At 39.5% G+C, this 27819-nt stretch overlaps 1 protein-coding gene across 2 annotated transcripts in view; it reads left to right on the top strand.

Annotated features, from left to right (window-relative positions):
- The first annotated feature begins 12425 nt into the window (after nucleotides 1–12425).
- Nucleotides 12426–27819, top strand: part of SDAD1 (SDA1 domain containing 1) — a 33344-nt gene continuing 17950 nt past the window's right edge. The window contains exons 1-7 of one of the 2 annotated variants that reach the window (XM_036927524.2): nucleotides 12426–12668; nucleotides 19403–19507; nucleotides 19921–20019; nucleotides 22070–22180; nucleotides 23678–23749; nucleotides 23829–23929; nucleotides 24887–24944. In XM_036927524.2, coding sequence (XP_036783419.1) covers nucleotides 12579–12668; nucleotides 19403–19507; nucleotides 19921–20019; nucleotides 22070–22180; nucleotides 23678–23749; nucleotides 23829–23929; nucleotides 24887–24944 — 636 coding nt within the window. In that variant the 5' untranslated portion in view covers nucleotides 12426–12578. Of the gene's footprint in view, nucleotides 12669–19402; nucleotides 19508–19878; nucleotides 20020–22069; nucleotides 22181–23677; nucleotides 23750–23828; nucleotides 23930–24886; nucleotides 24945–27819 lie in introns of both variants that reach the window. The other variant, XM_036927523.2, reaches the window with a different exon arrangement.

Here is a 27819-nt window from a genome sequence, read left to right as displayed (position 1 = left end):
TAGTTTGTCTTTGCTCTTCCACCTCCAACCAACTGAATTTCATCATGCTTAAGATCATGATCTCAGTAACCTCACAGCCACATCCCAAACACAGCAGCTGCATGGGAGAGCAGCCCGAGGCTTCCCAGGCAGGCCACACGGCAGCATCCAGAGAGCATTCCTAGGTGCCTATCAGCAAGCCACAGCCTGTCAACATGCTGATAAGCCAGGCAGCTTGGAATCGAGCTGGACCTCACCAAGCTGCCATGGGTGTCAGCATCTGTGTTTGAATTAGCCAACAGCCTCGCATACAGCGATTCTGAGAGACCCATGCTGGTTGTCTCCAGGGACTACCACTGGTGAACACTAGCCCTTGGCTTTCAGAACCTTCTCTCTGGCTTTTGAGGCTGTGTGACCCCATCTTGTCTGCCCAGGCTGACCACTTTATTTCTTACTGTTCCCCTTTGCTTCAGTTAAGCCGGTTCCTCACCATCCCATCGAATTCAGTGCCTGCCTCCTCTGCTATCCAGGTCATGCTATTGCTCACCTGGGTCTACACCTTTCTCAGTCTTTCCCCAGCATCCCACAGGAATGCCTTCTTCTCCCCACTTATCCTCACTCAGTTCAGGCCAAGGCTCACTTTTCTCCTGCCTCTAAAAAAAAACCTTCAGGACACTTGGATCATCTTAAAACTCCTGTTTCACTTGTGTTCCGTACAACACGGGTGAGCATTTAATTATTTTCTAAGTATTTTTTTCATGTTTATTTTCTCTTCACCTAGATTATCACTCCTTGAGAGCAGAGGCTACAGTTTATTTTCCTCAATTTGCCTTCATGCCTAAAATACTGTGGACCTAGGTTTTGAATAATTTCTTAATTGCAATTGCAGGTAAGAGGGCAACCAAACCATCTCCTCCAAGCCAGAGCTAGCTGCTTATTGGCAGCTGAGTATTGTCTAGCCCCTGGTAGCTCTTACTTGGTATCTTCAGACCTCAGTCCCTGCAGGGACCGGGGCTGATGCAACATCCTTGTCTTACTATGACATGACGTTAACTTGGCCTTTCCAACAAATAGGAAGGAAATGTTTAAAACACTGTGGATATTCTGAACTGTTATCATAAAGTATACAAGACACCTAGCATCACAGAATCCAAAAGGGAAGGAGCTTTAGAGATCAACCAGTGCTAAGCTTCCCTGACCCAATACAAAACTTTCTTCAGTACCATTCCTGACGAGCCTTAGTTTTCTATGATCTGACAAGAAAGCCACCAAAATCTGTTTTTAGACTCATTTTAGGTAAATAGGCAGCTCCTTGTCTGTTTGTAAAGTATTGTGATTATCCATTACCAAACCAGGCCTCATGATGAAGAAAGGGTATTAAGATACCAAGAGATAGGCAGCAAATCATTGTAGTAGAGGTATGCTTGGTGCCTAGTGATCCTCTGCAGGTGTGTAGGGGAGGATGTCCTTGGCCTGAGTTTAAACTTACACATTCTTTCCCAGATTTTGTCACTTCTTACACTGCACCCCAGTGGTGAGCCCACCCAAACAGCATCTTATCCAATCATGAAGCTCTTTAGCTCCTTACACGTAACTCCCCTGAAAAATCTAAATGTTCCATCATTGGAGAGTCTGTGACCCAGTTACCAGTCATGTCACAGGTAAAGTGGACAGTGCATAACAACCAAAGACCACATGTTTTGACTCAGTAGTGATGACATATATATGTTTATATACATATACAGGATAATCATTGATCACTGATATACACACATGTACTCTCTAAGCAAGTAATTAAGTTCAAAGCAGTACTGGCATATATACTTTGTACTTTGAAAGTTTCTTTGTTAAAAGACAGTGGTTTCAATAAATGGACCATTGCAGAAAACAAATCTTGATGTTTTGATATCTTAAACATGCACCTTAACTGTATGCTTAACAGAAATTCCTACATGTCCTTATTCATTTGCTTTTATCTCAGGGTGTAATTGAAATAAAGATATGGAAGCCCTTTAAAGGGCTTTTTGGGGACATAAGACATGACAATAATACCTTATGACAACCAGTGACTTATAAGAATTATGTGGGATACAATTTATTTTCTAATGCTGAAAGGTAATGTTATACACCTAGGAAACCAAAAACATCCTCTTTTTGTATCTTGAAAGTATGTATGTTTAGATATTATAAAGCCTCAAGCAGTCACAGAGGAGACCTAAACATAGGATACGTTATTTAAGAGTCCAGGAAAATTGGGCTGGAGGGATTATGCAGTGTAGAGTCTCTAAGTTAAGGATGAGAGTGGACGGAGAATATCAACCTTGTACATCTGAGGTACACTTGAGAGGCCAGACAGGTGTGATATTTGGGCAGGGCGCAGCTGCTGACGGTGGACATGACTACCCAAAAGGACCTTAAACTGAGAGACAGCAGGGTGCTGCAGAAAGAGATAAGACTCTGTATTCTGAGATATCTGGAGTAGGATCAGAAGCCCACCGCTTGTAAACTGTGTGGCCTTAGGATAGTACTCAATCTTTCCTGTGTACCAGTTTCCTCATTCAGGACTGTTGTGAGGAACAGGCCCAGCATAGATCTTGGTGCATAGAAAGTACTCAGAGTCAGTCCCAACCTTCCCTGACCACTTTACAAAAGGTATTCCGCACCTCATACACAAAGAGATGTTTCCAGGACTGAAAAAGTGAAACCAAAAGCCTGTCTGACCAGTTCTTTTACCTACATTTTTATACTCATAATCCAAGCCATCATTGTCGCTTTTCTAGACTACTTAATGGCCTCTTATTTTCCCTGCTGCCTTTTTTAGTCAGCTTTTCTCTTGCTTCCTTAACATTCATGACAGCCAGAATGATCCTTTTTCAAAGTATAACTCACAGAATGCTACTACCATGCTTAAAATCCTGTAATTTAGAATTAAGTCAAACAGACCAGAGCCTTCCAAGCCCACCATGAGTTGGGCTCCACCTGCTTCTCTAACCATGCTCCCTCCACCCTCTGCCTCAGTTACTGAGCCTCAGCTCCCCTTCATTCTGTCTCTTGAGCACACTGTGTTCGTTTCCTTCTCAGGGCCTTTGCATATGCTGTTCTGTTCTCTATTGTGCTGTTTGTGTAGCATCAACTAGATTAAGCTGGGAACTCCACTTGCCAGAATCCTCCTCCCTGTGTGGCTCTAGGTTAGAGCTAGCTAAAGAGGTACTTGTGTGAGATTTGGAGGGCAGACCTGAGGAATGGCCATCACTCTGGATTAGATATGATGACAGACACAGGGGCATCTGGAGGATCCCAGTTTGCCCTTGCTTTCCTCCATGATCACCTCATCTTCATGACGGCTCACTTTGTGACCAACAATGGTCCCAGGCCTTCCATCAGGTACTTGGAAGTAGACCCACAGAGGCAACAGTTACAAAGACTCAACAGCTTCCCACAGGCATCTAACAGACTCAATTTGACTGCCAGACAGGCTTGGTTTCTTGGATTTTCTCACACGCTCTAATGTGTCTAACTGTAATTAACAGTGCTTCTGTAGGACTGGTCAGTGAATTTTCTCCAATCCCTGCAGTATCCTTCCAGACTTTTACTTCCTGAGATCCTCCCTCAACTGTGTAAGATGATTCCTGTAGTAACTGTTGGTGTTAAAGTAAACTGGTGCAACTGTTGTGGAAAGCAACTCAAGAAACTAAAAATAGAAATGCCATTTGACCCAGTAATTTCACTATAGGAATTTACCAGAAGAAAACAAAATCCCTGATTCAAAAAGACATATGCACCCCTATATTTATCACTGCACTATTTGCAATAGCTATGATATGGAAGCAACCTAAGTGGACATCAATAGATGGATGGGTAAAGAAGAGGTGGTACATATACACAATGGAATATTATTCAGTCATAAAAAGAAAAATCCTCCCATTTGCAACAGCATGGATAGATCTAGAGGGTATTATGCTCAATGAAATAAGCCAGATGGAAAAAGACAAATACCATATGATTTCACTTATTTGTGGAGTATAAAAACAAAGCAAAACAGAAGGAACAAAATAGCAGTAAACTCATAGACACCAAGAAGGGACTAGTGGTTACCAAAGGGGAGGGTTTGAGAGGGGATGGAGGGCGAAAGGGAAGAGGCATAATAATTTGCAATCACAATATAAGTTGGTCACAGAGATGGTAGTACAGCATGAAGAATTAGTTAATGATTCTGTAACATCTTACTATGTTGATAGAGGGGATAAGGATTTCATAATCTGGGTAACTGTTGAACCACTGTGTTGTATATTTGAAATCAACATAAGATTGTATATCAACGATACTTTAATAAAATACACACATATATATATAGTGTATCGGGGAGAGATGATTCCTGTAGTGAATCTTGTGTTCCCATAATGTTCAGAGTGGCTCTGCTTCCCTAACTGGCATATCCGTGCCTGAAGCAACTTCTTTGCATGGCTGGTCCTGCCTGATCCTGAGTTTCAGCTTCGATGTCTCTTCACAGACTGTCTTCCCCTTATCACTCTTAGTGAAATAGCCATCCTCACCCCAGACACTCTGCGTTGTAGTGCTTCCCAAAGTGGGGTGTGTGCACCCTATGGGATGGATTAAATGAGAGTATTTGTAACAAATTCTTGTTTAAAGAAATAAGAAAGAACTGAAGATTTACTATAAATCTGAGCCCAGCAATTGATCCTGGCAGCTTTACTCAATGCACACATTGGGTGGTGATTTGTCTCATGCTGATCTCCTGCCAGAAGAGTGAGACTTCCACCAGCCCTCCCTCAGCCAGTCCCCTCCTGCATGCTGCAGCCATGGATTGCCACTTCTGTGGGCACAGTCCTCTTTAGCTGACTCTAAACTAGAACCTGGATTATGAGACTAATAAGATAGAGTGCTAACTAAGCCAGCCTTGACAAAATGAGCAAATGCCTCTACAGAGTCCTACTGAGAAATTCATATAGAAGATAGTACTAATAATGCAAACATAAACTAACAAAAAAATAAAGCATACACACAGGGGAGGTCTGTCCTAGTTTTCAGCTAAAAAGGCTGCATGATTTTAAAAATATGATGACTATAGTCTCTTTCATTCTCTCTTATCACAATCAGAAAAATCAATGAAACTTCATCACAATGTGAAATTATCTTTTTAAAACATTTATGTAGTTATTGCCTGTCCCCCACCTCACCACAAATATTAAGTTTCTTGACTGCAGAAAACTTTGTCCTCTTCCCCACTGCATCTTAGCACTGCCTAGATGAGAAGAGCAGTACCTAGCACTTAACAAGCATTTAAAATATGTATTTTTCAGTTGGTTGACATATGCTTCATCCTAAATTTTCTTCCAGGCCTTTTCCAAGTCAATCTCAACTATTACCACAGTCAACTGAACTTGCCATGCTCATTTATGCTCTTGTTTATCTGCTCTCCTTAAACCACCTCCCTGCCCCAATCTATCTGCCTTCCACTTACACATGACTTAAGTCTTGATCTTCCATGACTCCATCCCAGAATACTCCCAGTCACACTGAAATTTTCCCCCGTGACTGCCCTGTCACAAAGTGACTTCATAAAGAATTGTTCTCTGAGTAAAAATTAAAAATTTTTTGATATGCCAGAAAGCAGTTTGTATCTGCATAAAGTTTAAATATTAGAGAAATTGGTAAAGAAGTCAAGATGAATATTTAATCCATAAACTACTTTTGAATTTTAATGCCAGTGACCTCTTCATCGGTTAATTGGAAGAAAACTATTTGACGTTTCCTTATGCCTCCTGGTAAATGGAAAGTTGCTTTCTTATTAGAAAGAAAGATAAAGAGATTGCAATCACAGGGGGTTTATAATAGTGTCACTTTCTTTTTCAGCCTGTATAGAGAAAAGATGACATTAAGTGAGAAGAAAAAACAAGGAACCTTCCTTACTAATAAGGAGTGAATTTGTTCCTAGATAGTCACGGGCCAAGAGATCAGTTGGCATATTTTGATACCAAGTTGGTTTAAAGTTCCCAGGAGAGTTTTCCACTGTACATTTTAAAGAAGTAAGTAAATCACAAATGAGCAATCAAATCTAAGTCTGTGAATAAGATTTTGAACTGGGCCAAATTAATAAAAGATTAGAGGGAAGGATGTCAAATCATACATACTTTTTGCTTTCTTTAAATGTTTGCTATCCAAATACAAAAATCTCATCCTCTAAATATAGTATTTCATTATACTATTTCAAGTTGATTGTTTTCCTAAACAATTTTTGCTTTAAAAATTCTGCACCTCTAGGGATGGAGGCCTTGGCTCTGCCTTCTGTATAGAGTACAGGACCAGGTAGGCCCAGCCACCCATTGGCTTTCTTTCACCATCAGAGTAAACAATCTGACCTTCCTCCTAAAGGAGGAACTTAAGTATCAAAATTTGTAAGTGTGACTGGACAAATGTTAAACCATATAACACAGGAAAAGAGTTTTGTTACTTAAAAAGAGAAATGTCAGCAATCACTTCTACAATATTAAAAGCAGCAGAATTTACCTCAAGGCAGATAGACATCTCTCATTTGGAGCCTTTGATTAGGGCCAGACTGGCATACGAGGTTCTATGGAATGGAAGTTAAAGCAAAAGTGAACTACATTTCTCTGAATAAGAAGGAAACAGGAATTATCCCTGGCAGCTAAGGAGAGTGCTGGGATTCCAGAACAGCAAAAAGAAAGGCAGTAGAGGGAGACGGGAGGACAGATTGTAAAAATGACAGCGGGCTGGAGTAAAGATAAAGAAGACCAATGAGAAATTCCCTGTTGTGGGATGACCAGTTTTAAAACACTGCTGTGTAACTTTCAGTTTTAAATGCAAGCCTGGACAACTGGAGAATCTCACCTTCAGGCAGAGGAATGGAGCAATGTGGGAAATCCCTCAACTTTGCTTGGTAATGCATTTGATAGGAAATAAAGAAAGAATGAAACTTTATCTTTTTGAGTCTTCTAATTTCCATCAACTTGTTATCAAAATAAGCTAAGACCAGAGACGTGCCTCCTCACATTTTGGCAGTCTTAAAGTAGTTCCCTTCGGCGGTTTATTTTAAAATTTAAATGTATTTAAGGACGTGCAGGGAGCATCATTGTAAAATGTGGCCTAGTCATCAGATACCCATCAAACAAAAACTACGGTGTGCTGGACAAAACACCGGCAGGGGTAATGTCTGGGGAGAAACCTTAAAGATCACAGTCTCTCCTGCTACGGGACTGTTACTCAGAAAGGCCAGGGGACTTGGCAAGGCTACTCAGTCAGTGGAGTTGATAAATTTGTCCAAAGTCAGACCCAATAGTTTTCACTGTTCTCAAGAAGGAAAAGATAGATGGAAATGTGGGCAAAACTCATAATAAAGCTGGAGGGTGGAAATAAAGAACAATGAAAGAGTAAATTAGCCTTGAAAAGAACTTTCTTGTAATTTGTATGCAGTCATTTTGTCAAATGGTGTGATTTTCTGCTTTAGAGGAAGAGAATGAGCTCCCTCCAGTGGCTACTCTCACAGTTTTTGAAAACTGTATTTAATTAGAAAAGCACTAATATATAAGCCTGGCTTTTCTGAAATGTAGTCAATATCATTGGTTTCTAATGAGAAAGGCAATAACTATAAGTCACATGTTAGTCATTTACTGATTTTGAGGTAAATTCTGCCTGCCTGTAGACATCTAAGTTATTTTAATTTCTTACTTTAATACATCACACAATTGAAGAATCGGAAGAGACTAGAGATTGCCCATTCATTCATTCAACAAATATTAACTGATTACCTACTATGTGCCATGCATTGCTCCAAGTGTGCACAAAAGGCAGTGAATAAAATAAAGCCTTCATTAAACTCAAATTCTGGTGCAGAAACACAGACAATAAACAGTTAAGCTAGTAAATACATACTATACCAGAGGCTTATAGGGGTGATGGAAAAAAATAAAGCAGAAGGGAATGTGGGGTGGGGAGCAGCATGGGAGGTCAAGGAACCTCCCTCCTAAAATGTCACTGGAGCCAAGAACTGATGAAAGAGAGGGAGCAAAACTTGTGTGGTGCTCAGCAGATGGGAAGCCCTGAGGCTTGACACACTTAAGACAGCTAGGAGGCCCTTTTGCTTGGGGAAGGGTGGGCAAAGGGGAGTGTGACAGGAGAGAAGCCCAGGGAGTCAGACTAAATGTGGTATTCCATGTCACTGAGGGCCTTTGGCTTTAAATCTGAGAAGGGAACCTGATTAATAATTCAAGGATCCGTCTGACCTCCACAACAAGAAAACACACCATATGGGGCAAGGGAAGAAGCAGAGAAACTACTTAAAGGCCAACTACCAAATATGTTTCCCGAAGGCGGGAAAGGCCAACTGTATTCAATGCTGCAGATATAATAAAGAATGAACTTATGCTTATCATGAACTACATTGCATTAGCAACATCAAGGTGATTGGTGATCTTCATAAAGACAGTTTTAGTGGAAGGGTGGAAGCAAAAGACTGATTAGCAGTTTCTTTAAAAAGTTCAATATAAAGCTATCATATGATCCAGCCCACTCCTAGGCATATACCAAGAGACCTGACAACATATGCCCACATAAAGGCTTGAATGTGAATATTGATAGCCCTAAACTGGAAACAACCGAAATATTCAACAGCTAGTAAACTGATACACAAATTGCAGTATACCCATATGATGTAATACTATTGAAGAATAAAACGGATGAACTATTGACATACATAACAATATGGATGAATTTAGAAATAATTATGCTAACTGAAAGAAGCCTGACACAGAAGAATAGGTACTGTATGATTCTGTTTGTATACAATTTCTGCAAATGCAAACCTATCTATGATGACAGAAAGCCGATGTGCATTTGAGGATAGTGGAGCAAAAGGGAATCGGGGATAACAGATATCATTATTGTCTTGATTGTGATCATGTTTTCATGGGTGCATACATGGGTGTATGCTTTATGATCAGTTTTTTGTACATTAATTATATCTTAAAGCCATAAAATAAGTATAAAAAAGGATGGAATCTCATGTGGAAACAGAGGTATTCACTTTAAATAAGCTCAGGAATGTTTCATCTTATTTTGATGTGTATTCAAAATACATTAACAGCACATCAAACCCATCATTCCCAGGTAGTACTGCTTGGTTAAGGCTAAATGAATAATGAAAGTATTTTTAGTATCAAGTTAAATAAAAATTTCAGTTGATCATTACATGGATTTTACCTCCATATGGCAACATAATAAGGCCACTAGGTTGGCATGAGAATTGGCTTTCCTCAACACTCTCATTTTACAAAGAAGTGTTTTCTGAGGAATGCCACAAAGTTCTCTTAAATAAACTCTGATGGAGATTACTACCTGTCCCAACTGAGTTATTGTTTCTTTATCCTCTATGTATCCCTCCATATTAAAACCCCACACATCCCTTAAGACCTATCTCAAATACATCTGTCTTAATGAAACTTTCCCTTATTCCTCAAAATAAACATGACCTCCCCTTACTTTATTGAAAGGTTCATTGCACCCAGCTTAAGGACACCTATACGTGTATCCATCTCACTAAGTTCTGACCAAGAAGATATATGCAGAAGTATCATACTGTTCGGAACTTTTGTAGGGCTAATTCAGCTGAGGGGTGTGCCCCTTTGCCTTTCTCCACCTTCTTCCCTCCTACTATTTGTAATAGAGACTTAATGGCTCAAGATGTGCTCACGCTGCTGTCTGGACTATCATACCCCTCCAAAAAGTGGCTCCCCAAATAAGTAAAAAGACTACTTCTTATGCAGTTATAATTTAAAATAGCCCTCTAGTCTAGGCCCCTTTAATAAAGAAAATTTTAATCCACTGAATCCAGATATGATAGCCCATTTTATAATTATAATAGGATCTCTTTTGCAAAGGTCTAAAGGAGATTTCTTCTCTAGAACAATCACTTTGATTAAAGATTATTTGGGCATCAGAAAAAGATGAGAAGTTCCTTTGCCACTTCAAGACTAAATACAGAAATACGGAGTTTTCTTGGTGTTGATCTGGTTAATACACATTAAATACATGTATATTATATTGCACAAAATATAGCCATTATTTATCATTTTAAAAATACATATTCAGTTAGCCACTCTCAGCTTTAATTTTCTCATCTATCAAAAAGAGAAAATAATCCTGCCTTCAAGGTAGGGTGTCAGTGGGTAAAATGAACTGACCCATGTGCCCTCAGATTAGCATGTAAAGCCTTGCCTGATTAGGACTACATAAACTTGCCTGATTTGTTTCCCTCAGCTCCTTCCCTGAGGCACACTCCCCTCTCAACCTTTAGTTATACCAAACTTCTGGCCATCTCTTAGATCCACCACACTTTTTCAAGCCTATGTACTTTTACACAGGCTATTTTCTTTATGCAGAATGCTTTTCTTTCCCTCCTCCTAAAAAAAGTCATCTTTCAGAATTTCAGTCAAGTAGTACCATAATTGAAACATTGATTCTTCTAGGCTAGGTTGCCCCTCTGTTGCTTCCACCGCTCTATTGTAAGAACACTTTTATTCATTTTAAATGTATTTGTCTATTTGTCTCCCTTATTAGTCTGTGAGTTTCCTGATGGTACTGGTTGAGTTCGTCCTCCATCCTTGTCCCGGCTGCAACAAAGAATTGAAAGGCAAGAACACAATAGCGAACAAGGAAGGAGTAGGCCAGAGTCAAGGCAAACAAAGGCCTTGATCTGCTATGTGGGAGGCTTATATATAGCATTCTGGTTAGGAGGCACCTTTTTGACTGACAAAGTGGGGTTATTTGTTTTACAGGTGTTATATATAGTCATCCTGCTCAGTGAGCCTATCCTTTCCCCATGCTGAGGTGGGATTTGGGCAGTTCTTAGTTCCTTCCTTTGGATCTGGTTGGGGAGGAAGTTATCTCCCTGCGAAGCCTTTGCTGTCTCCACATTGGACCCCTGACCTGGGCAGAGTTTGGGCAGCTTTTTCTTTAAGGCTTATCTCCCCTTTTCCAGCTGCTCATATCTACCTTTCTACCTAACATTCCTAACACTAAGAGCAAATGCCCATGCCTTATTTATTTTTGTATTCCTAGAACTTACCCCAGCATCTGACATGTAGATTGTGAATAAAAGCTTGTGATGTGGCCTGAGTGATACTCACAAGTCACATTGTGGTGACTTAAGATAAATTTTCATAGTGCCTAAGTTTATAATTTTGACAAGAATTATATTAAATATTTAAAAATATTTTTAAATGCTTTTTTTCTCACTAATGCAACCTACCCAAAATTTTTAAAAATTAAATCCACAAAAAGGTTTTTAAAAGAAAATTTATTGCTTGCATTTACTTCTTAATAATTTCACACATATCTGATTCAATGATTAGTTAATAGAATAGTCATTCTCCAGTGCTGCTGAAAAGCTAATTGTGGTTTGTACAGAGGTCTTGATTTTCTTTGTGTTCAGATGTGATTACAGAATTGTTTCAGTTTTTGGCTTTTCCAGTCGCTGTCACAAATGACCTGGACTCAAGTTGGTGCTCTGTGAAACTGCTTATGTGAAGCAGGAAAATACTACCACTGCCCATCTATTAATGCCAGACCAGCCAGCTGTCAAGCTACTTTTTTTCTTTCTCACCTAGTTACAATCAAGATTGCCTTTATTGAAATCTCACCTTCCTCACCAGCTATGAACTTGGGCAGGCAATTTGTCCGAGCCTGTTTCCTCACCTGTAAAGTGGAGATGACTATAGTACCTACTTTGGAGGGCTGCTCTGAGGATTAAATGAGTTAATACACTGTGAAGTGCTTGCTACAGTGCGTGGCACAGGGTGAGTGATCCAAGTGCACTTTTGTGTTAACAACACCCTATCTCATTCATTCACTGCGTATTTATTTTTGCACACTGTGAAATTGTAGAAATGTATTCTCTTTGAATTACCAGGGTCTGAATTTAAAACTGGCTAAAGAATACTTACAAAGGTTATAAACAATAGTTGAATTTTAAATACAAATTTCCATTTTTAAACCAATCAACATTTTCACATTTTATCCAGTCCACTCTCTTTTTCCTCGTCTGGTTCTCGTGGAGTTGAAACAACCAAACACAAAACAAAATCAGGTATTCAAAATCATACAGAAAAAACGAATTTACGCCCCGCATTGCTCTTTTCTCCCTTTTCTAAAATAGGACAGTGTTACCTATTCTCCACGGGCTTTTTTAGCTTCTATTTTAAACTGTGGGATTAAAAAATCTGCTTCCTAGAGGTATCGGGATGATGAAATAAACTCAAGTATGTGAGGAAAATCTTTGCACTTCAATTATCAGAAACGATAGGTATAGTAGCGATTGGACGACAAAAAAAAATCTCGCCGAAACCACTACAGAGCATTTCGGCGGTGGGAGTAAATTTGACACTCTGAGGCCACCGTATGTAGCTTTTTAAAGAGCCAAGATGGCGCCCGCTGCCCAGCTTCCCATGTGCTCTTTCCGGTTTTATGTGGAAGCACAATTTCCAGCCGCTGCTGAGACGTTTGGCCGGTGCCAGCGGTGTGGGTTCTCTTAAAACCGCCCGCCGCGGCGCCAGTCAGCAGCCAGCATGTCTAGCAGAAACAATAACAAGCTGCCCAGCAACCTGCCGCAGCTACAGAATCTTATCAAGCGGGACCCACCGGCCTACATCGAGGAGGTGGGATTGCGACGCGGCGATGCTAGAGGCGGGGGCGCGACTGGTTGAGACACTGGCAGGGGAAGGCGTGGAGTGGGGATCCTGCTCGCCGCGTGTTCTGTTAGGCCCAGGGGTCCCTCGGGAGGAGAGAAGGGGCTGAGAAAGGGACATGCCTCAAGGTTCGTTTCCCACCTTTGAAAATCTGCCAAAAATCTTTGGCTGTTCTGTCTGCTCTGTAGACCCCGCTGCCAAGGAAAGACCCTTAAAGACCTTATTTTTCATTTTGCCTTAGGGTTTATTTCCCGATCTCACAAAGGTGGAGAGAGACAAATAGCCCACCTCCAACCTCCAACTTTCATACAGATTTCTCAGCCCTTTCTTTTCGGAAACCTCTAACTTCAATTCGTCGGTAACACCTGATGAAAATCATTCGTTAGAATGCTTTTGACAGACGTCTGTTTCCGAGAGTCCGCGCTCAGTGACCAGGGCTGTGTTGGGAAGGGGGTGGGGGTGGGGAGGGTGGACGGACACAAAAGCTTAGCTGAGTATATCTAGGTAAACCAGGATTCAGTCCCATCGGAAGCTGGCATGACCTCCATGTCAGAATTTGCTTCGGGAAAAGGTGAGGTTGAAAATTTAGGTCCAGTTTGTGAGAGATTTTGTGTACTGACATACAAATTGTGAACATTACGGGTGTGTAAACCCACAAGTGACAAAATGAAAGTGGTGATTTTGATATGCTAATCTGCCATTTTCTTAAGACACTCATTTGACAGGAATTAAACAGGTATCACTACTAGGCATTTGCTGCAATTACTTGTTTGTGCTTCTCCCTCACTAATTATGATTTGTTCAATGGCTAACACAACTGTTTCTGTTTTGATTGCCATTTTCATTCCCCTCCACCCCCAAATTTTTACATAGAAATATTTATGTGAATCCTTCTTAACAAACAGTGGTCTCTGGTTTAGGGCACCAGGAGAGAGAGCCTTTCCGAGGATCAAGGCAGTGGTAATAAAGAGGAACAAGAACAAGAAATTAAGTAATATAGGCAAAACAAACCTTTGAGTTGTGTAAAGCCCTGTACAACCATTAACAAAGTAATAGTTGAGAGTCCATATAATACTGTATTTAAAAGATTGGTTTCAAAAGTAACTACAAGTTCTGGTCCCACTGCTGGCTAATTGTGTAACCAGGGGGTTAATCACTGAGCTTGAGTGTGTGTTTTGCCATATAAGTAGGAGATAATACCTAACTCAGAGGATTGCTCTTTCACTTAAATACTTAATACAAATTCACACATATGTACCTACTGTGTGTCAATATAATTCTGAGGCCTGGGGATAACAATGATAAATGAGGCAGATGCGAGCCTTTGTCTCTTTCGTGTGAGCAATGGTAGACATGTAATGATAAGGACTGTCAGGAAAGTGAAAGCGGATAGAAAGGCATTAGAATTGGATGCTTTTGGTTTGGATCCCGTGAACAGGGAAGGCTTCTCTGCTATGATATGGAGCAAGGTAGATCAAGAGTATGTAGACAGAGGGAATAAGAAGTGCAGAAGCTCTTTTTGGAGAAGTAGAGAGGCAGCCAGTGTGGCTAAAGGGTAGTGAGCACAGAATAGGGCATAGAAAATGATGTGGGAAGTGCAGGCAGAAGTCAGACCCCACATGGCCTTTTAGGCCATGGTAAGGAGTTAAGATTTTACTCTTAGTGCATTGGAAAGCCTTTGAAGAGTTTTAACCAGAGGTGCGACATGATCTGATTTATGTTTTTACAGATTTACTCTGAAGGCTGCACGTCGAATGGATTGTAGAGAAGCAAGACAGGAAGCACAGTTACTAACACAATAACTGTCAGAACAGTTTAGGCAAGAAGTGGTGGTGCCACTGGAATTATCAGTAAAGTAGGAGAGAGGTGGAGAAATTGGGACTAACCCTACATGGAGAAAGAGCTAGTAGGACTTCCTGGTGAAGTGGATGTGGGGGATAAGGAGAAAAGAAGGAATGAGGGCTGACTCGTTTTTTTTTTTATTTCTGCATCTAAGTAGGTGATAGTGACATTTACTGAGTTTGACAAATACTGAATACCTGCCATGCTAGGAACTGGGACTATAGTAAGTGAACTGTATGGATAACAATCCTTTCTCATTAAATTGCATTCTAGTAGGTGGAGACATACAATAACAAGTAATACAGAGTTAAGTGATAGTAAATACTGTGGGAAAAAAATTATGAGGGAACAATGTATTTAAATAAATTGCAATTCAGTAGATAATCCTGGATTTAATTAATTCAGATGTAATTTTCAAACTTGATTTACTCTTTGGATTGCATTCTGATAATGTTAAAACTTTTAAGTCATTAACACATATTTCAGCTTTCCTATGTAGAAGTCTCTTGGGGGAAAAATCAAAGAACTTGAGATCATGGTCTACATTTCAGAGAATGTTTTACTGCTTGATTACATGTCTTGGTTTCACATTTAAGACCAATTTGTAAGAAGTAAATTGTGTGGATTCAATATAAATGAATGCAGAAACATCATGTTGAGGTAAATAGAGACTTCAAACTAAAAAACAAAACAAATCAAAACACAACTAGTTGCCCAGCTCTACAAAACTTAAAAAATAAATCAACTTTTAGACCAGTTAACTTTGGCATCTGAATACAAAGTGTTGATCAGTATTACCTAGTAGATGACTATTAAGGGATATGCAGCATTTTCAAACTCACTGTGTGTCCTTTATATGCATGTTGGATCGCTGAGTTGTGTAGCAACTGTCCTCTCTTCAGCAGGACTTTTTTTCCTGTGATTGTCAGTCTCTACATTATCAAGTCTCCCAGAACTCAAGATTTCTGGCTGAGTATGCCTGCATTTTTATTTGTGTTTTTCCAGAGACAGATCATCATATCCTCAATTTTTCAAGCATCTTGAAAAGACAAGAAAACCTGTGAAACAGGAAGCTGATGCTTAATCTGAAGGGTGCTCAGAGCAACATCTGTTTACTTCAAATTATTCATGTATGCAGCCTTTCTGATAGATGCATAGACAAGACAGTCCTGCTGTAGTATTTCCCTGCTACAATTCTTCCAGGCATATTACACATGCCCCAGCATCTTTACTCAGTACATCCTCATTGTAGATTATTCTTGGCTTTGTAAACACATCACAGGATGCAAATACATTTCATCTGAGGGTACACATTTTGAGCATGTGGCACTTAAATCCTGCAAATGCATGTGGCAAGAGGTGAGCTGGTAAGGACCAGATCACCATGCCCAGCCCACCCAGGACCCGCTGGTGCGCTGGCCTGTCTCTGCCGCTGTGGTCCTTGTGGCTGCTGTGCACCGAGTCCTGAGAGCCGTAGGGGCCGCTGGTGGTGTTAGGGATGCTGAAGGAGGACTGAGCTGTACAGGCCAATGCTGGGGTCTCCACAACTCCACCAAGGAAGTGACCGTGCGAAGTGCCCAGGCCACCCAGGCCTAACTCTTTTTAAAAGGTTTGTATTTTACTCAGAGTGAGATGGAACCTTTACAGGGTTTTGAGCAGAGAAGAACATGAACTACCTTGTATGAGAACAGGATTACGCTGGCTGTGTAGTTTTGAGAATACACTGTATATAGAAGGGCAGTGGTAGAAACACCATTTAGGAGACTGTTGGAATTATCCACAGCAAGAAGTGATGATGGCCTGGACCGCAGTGATAACAGTGATGAGAAGTGATTAGATTCTAAATCTGGTAGGTAAAGTCCTGGGGAACCCCAGCATTTAGAGGCTAATCAGTTGCTGAGTAACCAAATGGACTGAGCAAGCAGCCAGTGAAGTAGGAGGGAAACCAGTTAATGTCCTAGAAGCCAAGTACAGAAGGTGTTCCCCAAGGGAGGGAGAGACCAAGCAGGCCAGGCTCTGGTGAGGTTAAGATGAACACTGAAAACTGACTGAAACTTAGCAAGTTGGATGCCATTGGCTACCCTGCTGTGAGCAGTTTGAGTAAAGGAGTGGGTGCAAAAATCAGTTGGGTTTTAAAGCAGTTGGGTATGATTCCATTATATGACATGTCCAAAATCGGTGAATCCGTAGACACAGAAAGAAGGTTAGTGGTTGCCAGGGGCTGGAGTGGGGGAAATAGGGAGTGACTACAAAAGGATAGGTGTGTGGTGACGATTTGTGCTGAACTTAGATAATGGTAATGGGTGCATGACTTTATGAATGTACTCAGATCACTGAATTGTACAATTTGAAAGGTAACTTTATGGTATGTGAGTTATATCTTACTTTAAAAATTCTTTTGAAAAAAGGGGCAACAAGAATGGACAACTCTGTAAAGGAATTTTTTTGAAAAGAAGAGAAAGAAATAGAGTTGTAAGCTGGAAATGTAATGGAGTCAAGAAAGGGTTTCTTTTAAGGATGGTGGAAATAGCAGCAAGTCTTCTATACTGATAGGGCAGAAACTGTTGAGGCAGAGAATGGGAGAGGACACTGCTTGAACAAAGACATAGATTGAGTGGGGTATCGGAGTTGGACTGACCTTAGGTTGTGGCTTGATAATTTATTCTTAGAAGTAGGAGGGAAGGCAAATGTATGGGCTCAGATGAAACTAGGTGGCTAAATGGGATGTTAATGTGTGGAAACTGTCCTCGGCTGCTTATATCTCACAATGAAATCGGAGACAAGGCCATCAGCTGAGAGTGAGGATAGGGGAGAAAGTGTGTGAGGTTTGAGGACAGAAGACAAAGTATGAAATGTTTGGTTTTCTAGGAAAGGGGCAAGTGAATGGACTAGGGAAGTGTAGTGTGGTTGCCAGAGCACACTGAAGAGCCTCTTGGAGGTTTGTGGTGATGAATTTGAAATGATTTGGAGAAGGAAAGCGCAGGGTGGGCATTTGCCAGATGAGGACAATCATGATGAAAGGGATGAGTTGACGTTGGTGTATGGAAGTGATTATAATAATTGAAACTGGATGAGAAGTGGAGTTGGGGAGGGGATTTGGTGAGGTACAGTGCAAAGGTAGTAGGCTCAATGAACTGTGGATTTTGGTGAAATTGAAGGATTATTGGAGTTGGGATATTATAAAAGAGATGGAAATCTTATGAAGGAGTTGTAGTTACTGGGGGTGGCAGTACTTAGGGTGTGACCCTGGGAATGAGGACCACGGTGGAGTGAGAGTTCAGGATGATTACAGGAGAAGATATCAAGGAATTGAAGGTCCAGAGTACTGGACAGACCATCTATGTGGATATGAAATCACCAAGAATTATGACAGGAGTTGTGTTAAACAGTGATAAGATGATGCACAGAGAGTCGAATTGTTCAGGAAATGTGGGGAATGACCACAGATGGTAGAGGACTGCAGTAAGGAGGGGTGTTGGATCTCCAGATATAAGATTCAAAGCTGGCAGTGGGGACAGTTAATTAAGGAGGAGAAAAGGGTACTTACCTGGAAGGATGTCAGTGCTCTGAAAGTAGACTGAGGAACAAAGGTGACATCTGCTGGCTCAGAAATGTTGGAGGGAAAAAAGCCTTGTAGCAGGATGTCATGACAGAGCAGGGTTTCAATACGGCATCAGAATAATGGGGCAACTTTAAAAGATACAATGCCCTGGCTCCACCCAAGAGTTCTGGATTCCACTGGTAGCCCTGGGAGTCCTGGGCATTTGAACTGACTGATGAACATAAAGGGCATAATAAAGTTAGTCCTGCTCATCTCAAGGTAGAGTGGTGGCTGGACCATGGGTAGGGTGGAGGAAGAAGAGAGCTAAGGATCTCACGAGGAGCACACTGAGTGAGTTCTGGGCCCTCTCCTGGCTCCTGTCAGTGGTGAGGTGGAGTCAGAGAGATAGGGTCTTACCTGCATCAAGTAGGGGCTGCAGGTCTTCCTCTTGACTCCCACCCCTAGAGAAAGCTGGAGACCTAGGAGTTTTGTCAGAGGAAATCAGGGGTTATGTTGTTGACCATGCTAAGTTTAAGATGTCTCATAGACATCTCAACAGAGATGTCAGACAGGCAACAGGATATATGAATCTGGAGTTCACTGAACCGTTAGGGCTGCTAGTATGAAGAAACATTCCTTCCCATGGTGTGCATCTGTCTCTCTCTCTTCCACACAAACACACAATGTAAAGCTGTGGTGTAGGGATGGAGAGTAGATGTAGGGCATGGAACTGAGGCCTGGTGAGTTCCAATATTAGATTGTTGGACTGTTGTTATGACTAAACATAATTAAATGAGATAATGTACATAATGAACTTGGTGCACAGCAAGTGCTGAATAAGTGGAAGCTATTAATATTTCTGTGAGTCTGTTGCTTTTGTCTCTTAACACATCCTATATAGAACTCCAGGATAAAATCTTAATCATTATTTAAAAGAAGAGGGGACTTTTGACTGGAGAGCTCTGTGTCCTTGAGATGTAATTTACAGTTTGTGTACTTGAGGTATATTAAATAAATTTATAATTCATAAATGTAAGAATTTATCATTTTCTGACCCAGTGTGTTTTTCTGCTAATATGAATGCTGTATATACACAGACTATGTAGTAGGGGTAATTTGGATAGCACGTGACAGACTTGGGCCAGAAGTGTAGATTTTCAGAACTCATTTTGGAGAATGCAGACAAGGAAAGGCATTTCAGCATACTTTTGCCACATCTTCTCCATGCCACTATCAAAGACTTCTACTAAGTAATTTTTCTTTCTGTACTGAGAAAGTCACATAATAGAAGGTAACCCATTTCAATTTTGTTTTTCTACAGTTTCTACAGCAGTATAATCACTACAAATCCAATGTGGAGATTTTCAAATTACAACCAAATAAACCCAGCAAAGAACTGGCAGAACTGGTGATGTTCATGGCACAGGTAAGAAGATAATATCTGAGTAAAACAAAGACCAGTTGTTTCACACAGTTTGCAGAATATTTTCCCAGTAATACTCAACCTTATTCCTTCTGGGCATGGAAGATTAATTTTAAAAGAGGTTTTTAAAAATTTTCCCATTTTGCAAATTTTATTTTCTCCCTATGTTGAATTAGAGTACTTCAAATTCATCATAAAAGCAGACTCTAAAAATCTTGTCACACATTTTTCACTAAGACTAGAGGAAATATGAAAGGGGTCAGAGAAATTAGCATGTAGAAGAGAAAGAGATGATTCGGGACCATCTACCTCTATGAAACAGCCTTTTACTCTCCTTTTGCCGAACATCCTAAATATGTGCATATGAATTACAGGAGAAAAAGAAAAACTTCAGAAGATCCTTTGCTTTGTTACAGATTGGTCACTGCTATCCAGAACATTTAAGTAACTTTCCTCAAGAGCTGAAAGATCTTCTCTCCTACAATCACACTGTCTTGGATCCAGATCTTCGAATGGTAGGACCAGTTTTTGGATTGATAACTTGTGCTGTGTTCATGTGTGTTTGTAACATGTGTATAAATGAGAACAGCCTGTTGGCCAAACATCTTCTTAAAATGTAAATCAGAATTTGTCACCTCTTCCATAAAATCCTTCTCATTTATATTTAGAATAAACTCAGACTTATTAACATGGCCTCTCAGTCCCTACCTGATCAACTTTCTGCCTGTTTTGACCTCATGTTTCTGTTACACTCCCCTCTCTTATCTTCCTGGTATTTCAGCAGGCTAACCCTGCCAAGATACTCTTTTCCCTCTTTTGAGTAGGTGATCCCTTCTAGTTACTCAAATCTCATATGCATGAAGAATCCTAATTACAACTTACAGTTTTTTGTTTGGTTGGTTTTTTTTGAGCCTGTTATCAATCGGCCAAATGCCCTATCCCATTACATTTTTTTTTATTAAAGTATCATTGATAGACAATCTTATATTGGTTTCAGTTATACGACACAGTGGTTCAACAGTTACCCATATTATTTAATCCTTAACCCCCTATACTCACATAGTGCAGTCACTATCTAACAACATAGTAAGATGTTACAGGATCATTAACTGTATTCTTCATGCTGTACTACCATCCCCATGACCAACTTATATTGTGATTGCAAATTATTGTGCCCCTTTACAACTTAGAGTTTTGTAATTTTTTATATTTAAAATTTTTAAGAGTTTATTTGAGCAAAAGTCAATTCAAATCAAGTAGTGCCAGATCAGAAGTGGTTAGGAGCACTCCTATCATGCTTAATTTGAGCATTTAAACATTGTCATTTTAGTGGTTGACATTGGGTCCTGGCTGAGATCCCCTTTACCAGGCCAGTGTCCCCATTCCCCAACCTGTGGTGAATTTTGGCTGCTAATGGCCCCAATTGCCCCTTTCTCTAGACCATTGTCTCTACCTACATGAGAGCACTAGCACCTGGGAGGTTGTCCTGCTAGCCCACAGATTGTACCTGACTAACCCAGAGGTACAAAAGGCCAGCACCCTGCCTCAAGGCGAATCCAACTTTGTGTTGCAGTTGGAGCTGCAGGCCTTCTCTGGGATTAGAGTAAAGCTGATCTTCAGCCAAGGACACACCCTTGGCTTAGCTTCGCTTTTCTCTGCCTTACTCATCTTCTAGAGCAGAGCACCCACTGGCAAATCACTGTGATGAATTGGGCTCTACGTCTAGGGAACCCAGTCTAAGACATTTTCCAATTTCATGTATCTACTTTTCAAACACCTTTACAGCAGGTAGTCATAACACAACTGTTATGATCACAACATATTAATTTCTTTTACCAAAACTTGTAAAAATGCTAAGTCCATAGATCCAACTTTGTTATTCTTACATTTTCTCAGGCTTTCTGTCATTCTACCATTTTTATACTTCTCCAGGATTTTATTAATTTGATTAGGCCCAAAAGAAAAATAAACCCTTTCTTACTGCTTTTTTTTTGTTCCAAGACTTAAAATCAACTGTTCACCAAGGATTTCTTGTTCAGTCTATAGCATTAGAAGCAGAATTTGGGTGATGAGGGTACTCACGAAGTCAGTGGTAAGCAAGAGGGCTACAGCTGCTGTTGGGCCATCTTTGGTACTCACAGTACTTCCTAAGAATGCCTTGTAAGGCCACAAATTGAGATTGATTATTCCAGTTCAGTGTGTGGTATTCTTGTTACCCCACCTTTCCTATCTTTGTGGATTCAGTGTTCACGGGTTTTGTTCTATCTTGACACATATTCACCTATGTAAGGTGGCCCCCCTCAGTCACAATGTATCAGTTATATTATTCTGTTTTACTTTCTTGGCAGTAAAACACTTATTATCTGAGGTATACCTGTATACTTGCAAGGTCTATCCCCTCTTCTGCTCCTTTCCGGTATAAGGTCCCTGAGGGCAGAGTGTTTCTTTTGATACCTATACTAATGCCTAGTTAGGAGAAGACATTTCTGTTTGGGGATATACGTGCTCCATTTTTTCATCTTAGCTTTATCGTTATCTTATTACATGTTTCTTTTCCTTCCTGAGACATTTTGCAAAGCTTTGATCTTACTGAGAAATAAGAATCTCATCAATCCATCAAGTTTACTAGAACTCTTCTTTGAACTTCTACGTTGCCATGATAAGCTTCTGCGAAAGGTAAAGAGCAAAATTGCTTTTTTTCCCCTCTGTATCTCATTCTTCCTTTCAGTGACATAAAACTTGGAGAGTGAATTCTTGATGCTTCTCATTATTGGATACAGTTAAGAATAATTTTAAGAGGGAAAAAAAACATTGTGTGCATGCAGTATGATGGTAATACTTAATGTATATTGAATCTTTTCTTTTTGCTGGACACCATTTTCAGGTCTTTTTATGTATTTGTTTTTCTCACAGAATGAGATAGTTTTTTATTAGTTTTTAATTATTACCATTATTGTTATTATTTTTCAAATGAAAAGGCTGAGGCAGAGTGATCAAGTAATGTGCTCTGAATCATGTATTTTTGGAGTGGTGGGCAAGAATATAAACCCAGGCTCCAGATCCCAAGCCCCTTTCCACTGCACTGTACTGACTAGCTAAATCAGAGCGTGGACACTCATAGCTATAACTGCCCCTGTCCTACCCCCAAATAAACTTTTTTTGTTACTAATATTTCCCTATGACTTTTTATTTGCTTACTTAAATAACACGAGAAGCTGAAAGTTTATGAAAGAAATACAAGAAAGGAAAACTAAGCTTACATTTGTTAATTAAAAAAGGTTTTTCCAAAGTATTAAGAGACTGCCATTTAATTTTAGCACTTGTACTTCTTGGTTTAACTTGTGGGATAAAAGTTGTCCACGGGAACATATTTGGACACCAATGATATTTGTATTCCCATAATTGTCTTATATGCCCTTAGGGGTTCAGTAAAGGAAACAGCTTTCCTTTTTTTCTTTAACTAACAGTTTTTTTTTAGATACAATTCCATACAATTCACCCACTTAAGTATATAATCAGTGGTTTTTAGTATATTCAGTTTGCAATCATCACCACAATTTTAGAACATTTTTATCCTTCTCAAAAGAAAACCCCTTTCCATCCCACCATCTCTCCCAGTCCTAGGCAACCACCAGTCTACCTTTGGTCTCTAGATTTGCCTACTCTGGATATTTCATATAAATGGAGTCATACTGGCTTCTTTCACTTAGAATAATGCTTTTAGGGTTTATCCAGATTGTAGCATGTATCAATACTTTATTCCTTTTGTTGCCAAATAGCATTTCATATAAACAAATACTACACTTTGTTTATCCATTCATCAGTTAATGGACATTGAGTTGTCTCCACTTTTTGGCTCTTACGAATACTGCTGCTGTGAATATTTGTGTGAACATTGGTGTGGAAATATGTTTCCATTTTTCTTGAGCATATAAGCAGGAGTGGGATTAGTAGGTCCTACCTCCATGTTTAACCTTCTCAGGGCAGCTTTCCTTTTGCACTTTAGCTGCTGCTTTTTGTTTGGTTTGGTTTAGTTTGATTTTGGTTTTGTTTGTTGTGATAGAATGAAAAGTAGGGAAAATTAAATCCTCTGGTACATCTGTACCTTCCTCCAAATTGAGCAAGGTTAGAAATGTTGGGTAATATGTCTGTGTTTTTGCTTCTTTTCCTCAGACTTTATACACGCATATTGTGACTGATATCAAGAATATAAATGCAAAACACAAGAACAATAAAGTGAATATAGTAAGTACCCTTCTGTTTTCTGTGTTTGCAGGATTGTATCATCAGTGTAGTAAGGCTTCTTTCACCTCTTTTACTTCAGGTATTGCAGAATTTCATGTACACCATGTTGAGAGACAGCAATGCAACTGCAGCCAAGATATCATTGGATGTGATGATTGAACTCTACAGAAGAAACATCTGGTAATATATGTGTGCCTCTTGAGAAATAGACTCTTTTATACATTTGTAATTTGTAATTACTACACAGCACACATGCAAGTATTTCTCTGGATCTTGAGCTCTTTAATATACCTCTGTCATAGATTAAGTTGGCAGTAAAAACACAGAGATGATCCAGATAACTAATAACAACATTGGCTATCATTTCTTGAACACCTACACTTTATATTACCTTGTTCAACCTTCAGAACAATGTAATGCAGCTTTTCTAGGATTATCTCCGTTTTATAGATAATAATACTGAAGTTCACTGAGTTTAAGTTCAGTAGCTAGTAAAGGGCAGAGCTGAAATTCAAACCCATATCTAACTGACTCTGAAGTCTCTGCTTTCCTACTGTACCACTCTGAAGATTTTCAAGTCATTTTATCCTTTGTATGTTAAATAATCATGTTTCATAAACTTTGGTTTGTTGATGTAATATTTTCAACTGTCTTTTCCTTATTCACTAACTTTAAAATTTTAGAAGTAATATTAATCGCAACAAAATTTTGGAAAGTTAAAAAATTTTTTAAATCATTAGTCCTAGCATCCAGAGATGATCACTGTTAATAGCTTATGGTAATTCCTCCTATCTTTTCTTTAATGTGAATTTTTAAATATGATTGGAATTTTGCTATAGTCATAGTTTTTTACTCTTTTTTGTTTCACTTATCTTGAGTAGATTCCTGTGTCCTTAAAAATTATTCAAAAAGTCCATTTTATTGGCTATGTAATTTTCTGATGTAAGACGGGGGTAAAATTTAATTAAAAGTTCACCTGTGGTTGACTATTTAGCAACCCATGACTCTAAATATTACTCCTATACATTCTAACAAGTCAGAAACATTTATTATATTGCTTATTTTTTGTCATTCATTGTCTGTGCTATGAGATATGGTAGAAGGAAAAATTTTAAACACTCATTTCCCTTCCTCCAGGAATGATGCCAAAACTGTCAATGTGATCACAACTGCATGTTTCTCTAAGGTCACCAAGGTGAGTGCCTATAGGGCCATGTGAATAGTCTGTCCAGATAGAAGGGTAAGGAGATCGGCGTGCGAGGAAGAGGTAGTGTATAGACGTGTGGTTCACGTTTAATAATGCTCTTTTTGTGCTTAGGCCACATCCCTGGTTCATCTGTGCTTTTAGAGGAATCAAAAAAAATATCATGAGTTTTAAAAATGCTTTTTATTAAACAATAGCCTTAGCATTCATTTTATGTTTTCCCCTATAATTCTTGATTTGTTCTTTTATTGGGATCAGGCACAGCTGAAAGAAATTTAAGGCTTATTTGACTTTCTGTTGGAAGGGCTGTTCTGTCACTTTCTTGTGCGGGATGTAGAAATTCTTGACAGTGTACTTGACGAATAACAGCTATGTAGAGCCTGGCTATTTTTTTTTATTAAGGTATTATTAATAAACACTCTTTTTTTTTTTTTTTTTTTTTTAATAATTATTTTTTATTGAAGGGTAGTTGACACACAGTATTACATTACATGAGTTTCAAGTGTACAACACAGTGGTAGAACATTTATATACATAATTCTAGGTTCCAGCTATCACCCTACCAGGCTGTTACAATATCTTGACTATATTCCTTATGCTATACATTACATCCCGGTTACTAATTTATTTTACCATTGGAAGTCTGTCCTTTTTTTTTTTTTTTTTTTTTTTTTTTTGTGAGGGCATCTCTCATATTTATTGATCAAATGGTTGTTAACGACAATAAAATTCTGTATAGGGGAGTCAATGCTCAATGCACAATCATTATTCCACCCCAAGCCTAATTTTTGTCAGTCTCCAATCTTCTGAGGCATAACAAACAAGTTTTTACATGGAGAACAAATTCTTACATAATGAATAAGTTACATAGTGAACAGTACAAGGGCAGTCATCACAGAAACTTTCGGTTTTGCTCATGCATTATGAACTCTAAACAGTCAGTTCAAATATGAATACTCATTTGGTTTTTATACTTGATTTATATGTGGATACCACATTTCTCTCTTTATTATTATTATTTTTAATAAAATGCTGAAGTGGTAGGTAGATACAAGATAAAGGTAGAAAACATAGTTTAGTGTTGTAAGAGAGCACATGTAGATGATCAGGTGTGTGCCTGTAGACTATGTGTTAATCCAAGCTAGACAAGGGCAATAAAACATCCACGTATGCAGAAGATTTCTCTCAGAACGGGGGGGTGAGGTTCTAAGCCTCACCTCTGTTGATCCCCAATTTCTCACCTGATGGCCCCCCTGCGACTGTGCCTGTCTTAGGTTGTTCCTCCCTTGAGGAATCTTACCCGTCTCTGGCTAACCAGTCATCTTCCGGGGCCATACAGGGAAATGTGAAGTTGGTAAGTGAGAGAGAAGCCTTATTGTTTGAAAAAGTTAGCTTTTTACTTCTTTGCATATTTATGCCCTGTGGCTTCTATGCCCAGCATTTGTCTTGAGGTATCTTTACCACTTGGAAGAATTATGATACTCGGTAAATTTGATATGAGGCACGAATTCTATTTAAGGGTTGTAATTAGGAAGGAAGAAGAAAAGCTATAGAAGTAGCAGGCGGAAGAAAACATGGGAAGATTGATTATTTCTTTGATATATCTTCTTGTAGAGTAACTTCAGCATGTATAGGTTTTAAGCTACTACTTAAATTGCACACACACATTAACATAATAGGAGTATAGTTACATAACCAAAGCATATCTGTAATTACCAGCCATCTGCAGTGAAACCAAGAAAACCAGTTAGGCACCTTAGGCATTTGTGAAAACTTATCTATGATATGGTGGATATTGTCCAACTGAACTTGAACAGTCTGAGAGAAATCAGACAAATTAAAACAACCCATTCCTGGGGACTGTTCACATGCCATATGTTCTTTTAACAATAAATAGTTTGTAGTTGTAAGACTTTGGAGCGCTACAATTTGCACTTCTCCAAATTCTTGGTTGAGTTCCAACAGTATAGATCCAGTCCAATTTTGTTGTTTTACTGTATGCACAGGCCAGCTTAGATATCTCCTTCCTCATTCCCATGGCAGGTCTAGGAACTGGTGGGATGAGTGCATCTACAGCTGTAGCAGTGCGTGGATCTTTGTTGGGGTTTTTTGATGATCATCTTCTGGCATGAGTCTTCCAGAGGGTGCAGATGTTGGAAGTTCTTTTTCATATCGTATCTTAGTTCATTTTCGGGGTAGCCCAATTAGGCTTTGATCCTCTGTATAAACACAAACAGACCCTTTGCCTACACTTTTATATGCCCTTTATACCCTTGTGTAGAACTCGTTGGAGGTTACCACACAGGAACTGCCCTTTTTTTTTTTTTTTTTTTTTTTTTTGCTATCACTAATCTACACTTACATGATGAATATTATGTTTACTAGGCTCTCCCCTATACCAGGTCTCCCCTATAAACCCCTTTACAGTCACTGTCCATCAGCATAGCAAAATGTTGTAGAATCACTACTTGCCTTCTCTGTGTTGTACAGCCCTCCCTTTTCTCCTACCCCCCCATGCATGTTAATCTTAATACCCCCCTACTTCTCCCCCCCTTATCCCTCCCTACCCACCCATCCTCCCCAGTCCCTTTCCCTTTGGTACCTGTTAGTCCATTCTTGAGTTCTGTGATTCTGCTGCTGTTTTGTTCCTTCAGTTTTTCCTTTGTTCTTATATTCCACAGATAAGTGAAATCATTTGGTATTTCTCTTTCTCCGCTTGGCTTGTTTCACTGAGCATAATACCCTCCAGCTCCATCCATGTTGCTGCAAATGATTGGATTTGCCCTTTTCTTATAGCTGAGTAGTATTCCATTGTGTATATGTACCACATCTTCTTTATCCATTCATCTATTGATGGACATTTAGG

This window comes from Manis pentadactyla, chromosome 5, assembly GCF_030020395.1.
Source record: "Manis pentadactyla isolate mManPen7 chromosome 5, mManPen7.hap1, whole genome shotgun sequence".
In the NCBI taxonomy this organism is placed as follows: domain Eukaryota; kingdom Metazoa; phylum Chordata; class Mammalia; order Pholidota; family Manidae; genus Manis; species Manis pentadactyla.
This window is presented reverse-complemented; position numbering and strand designations above follow the sequence as displayed.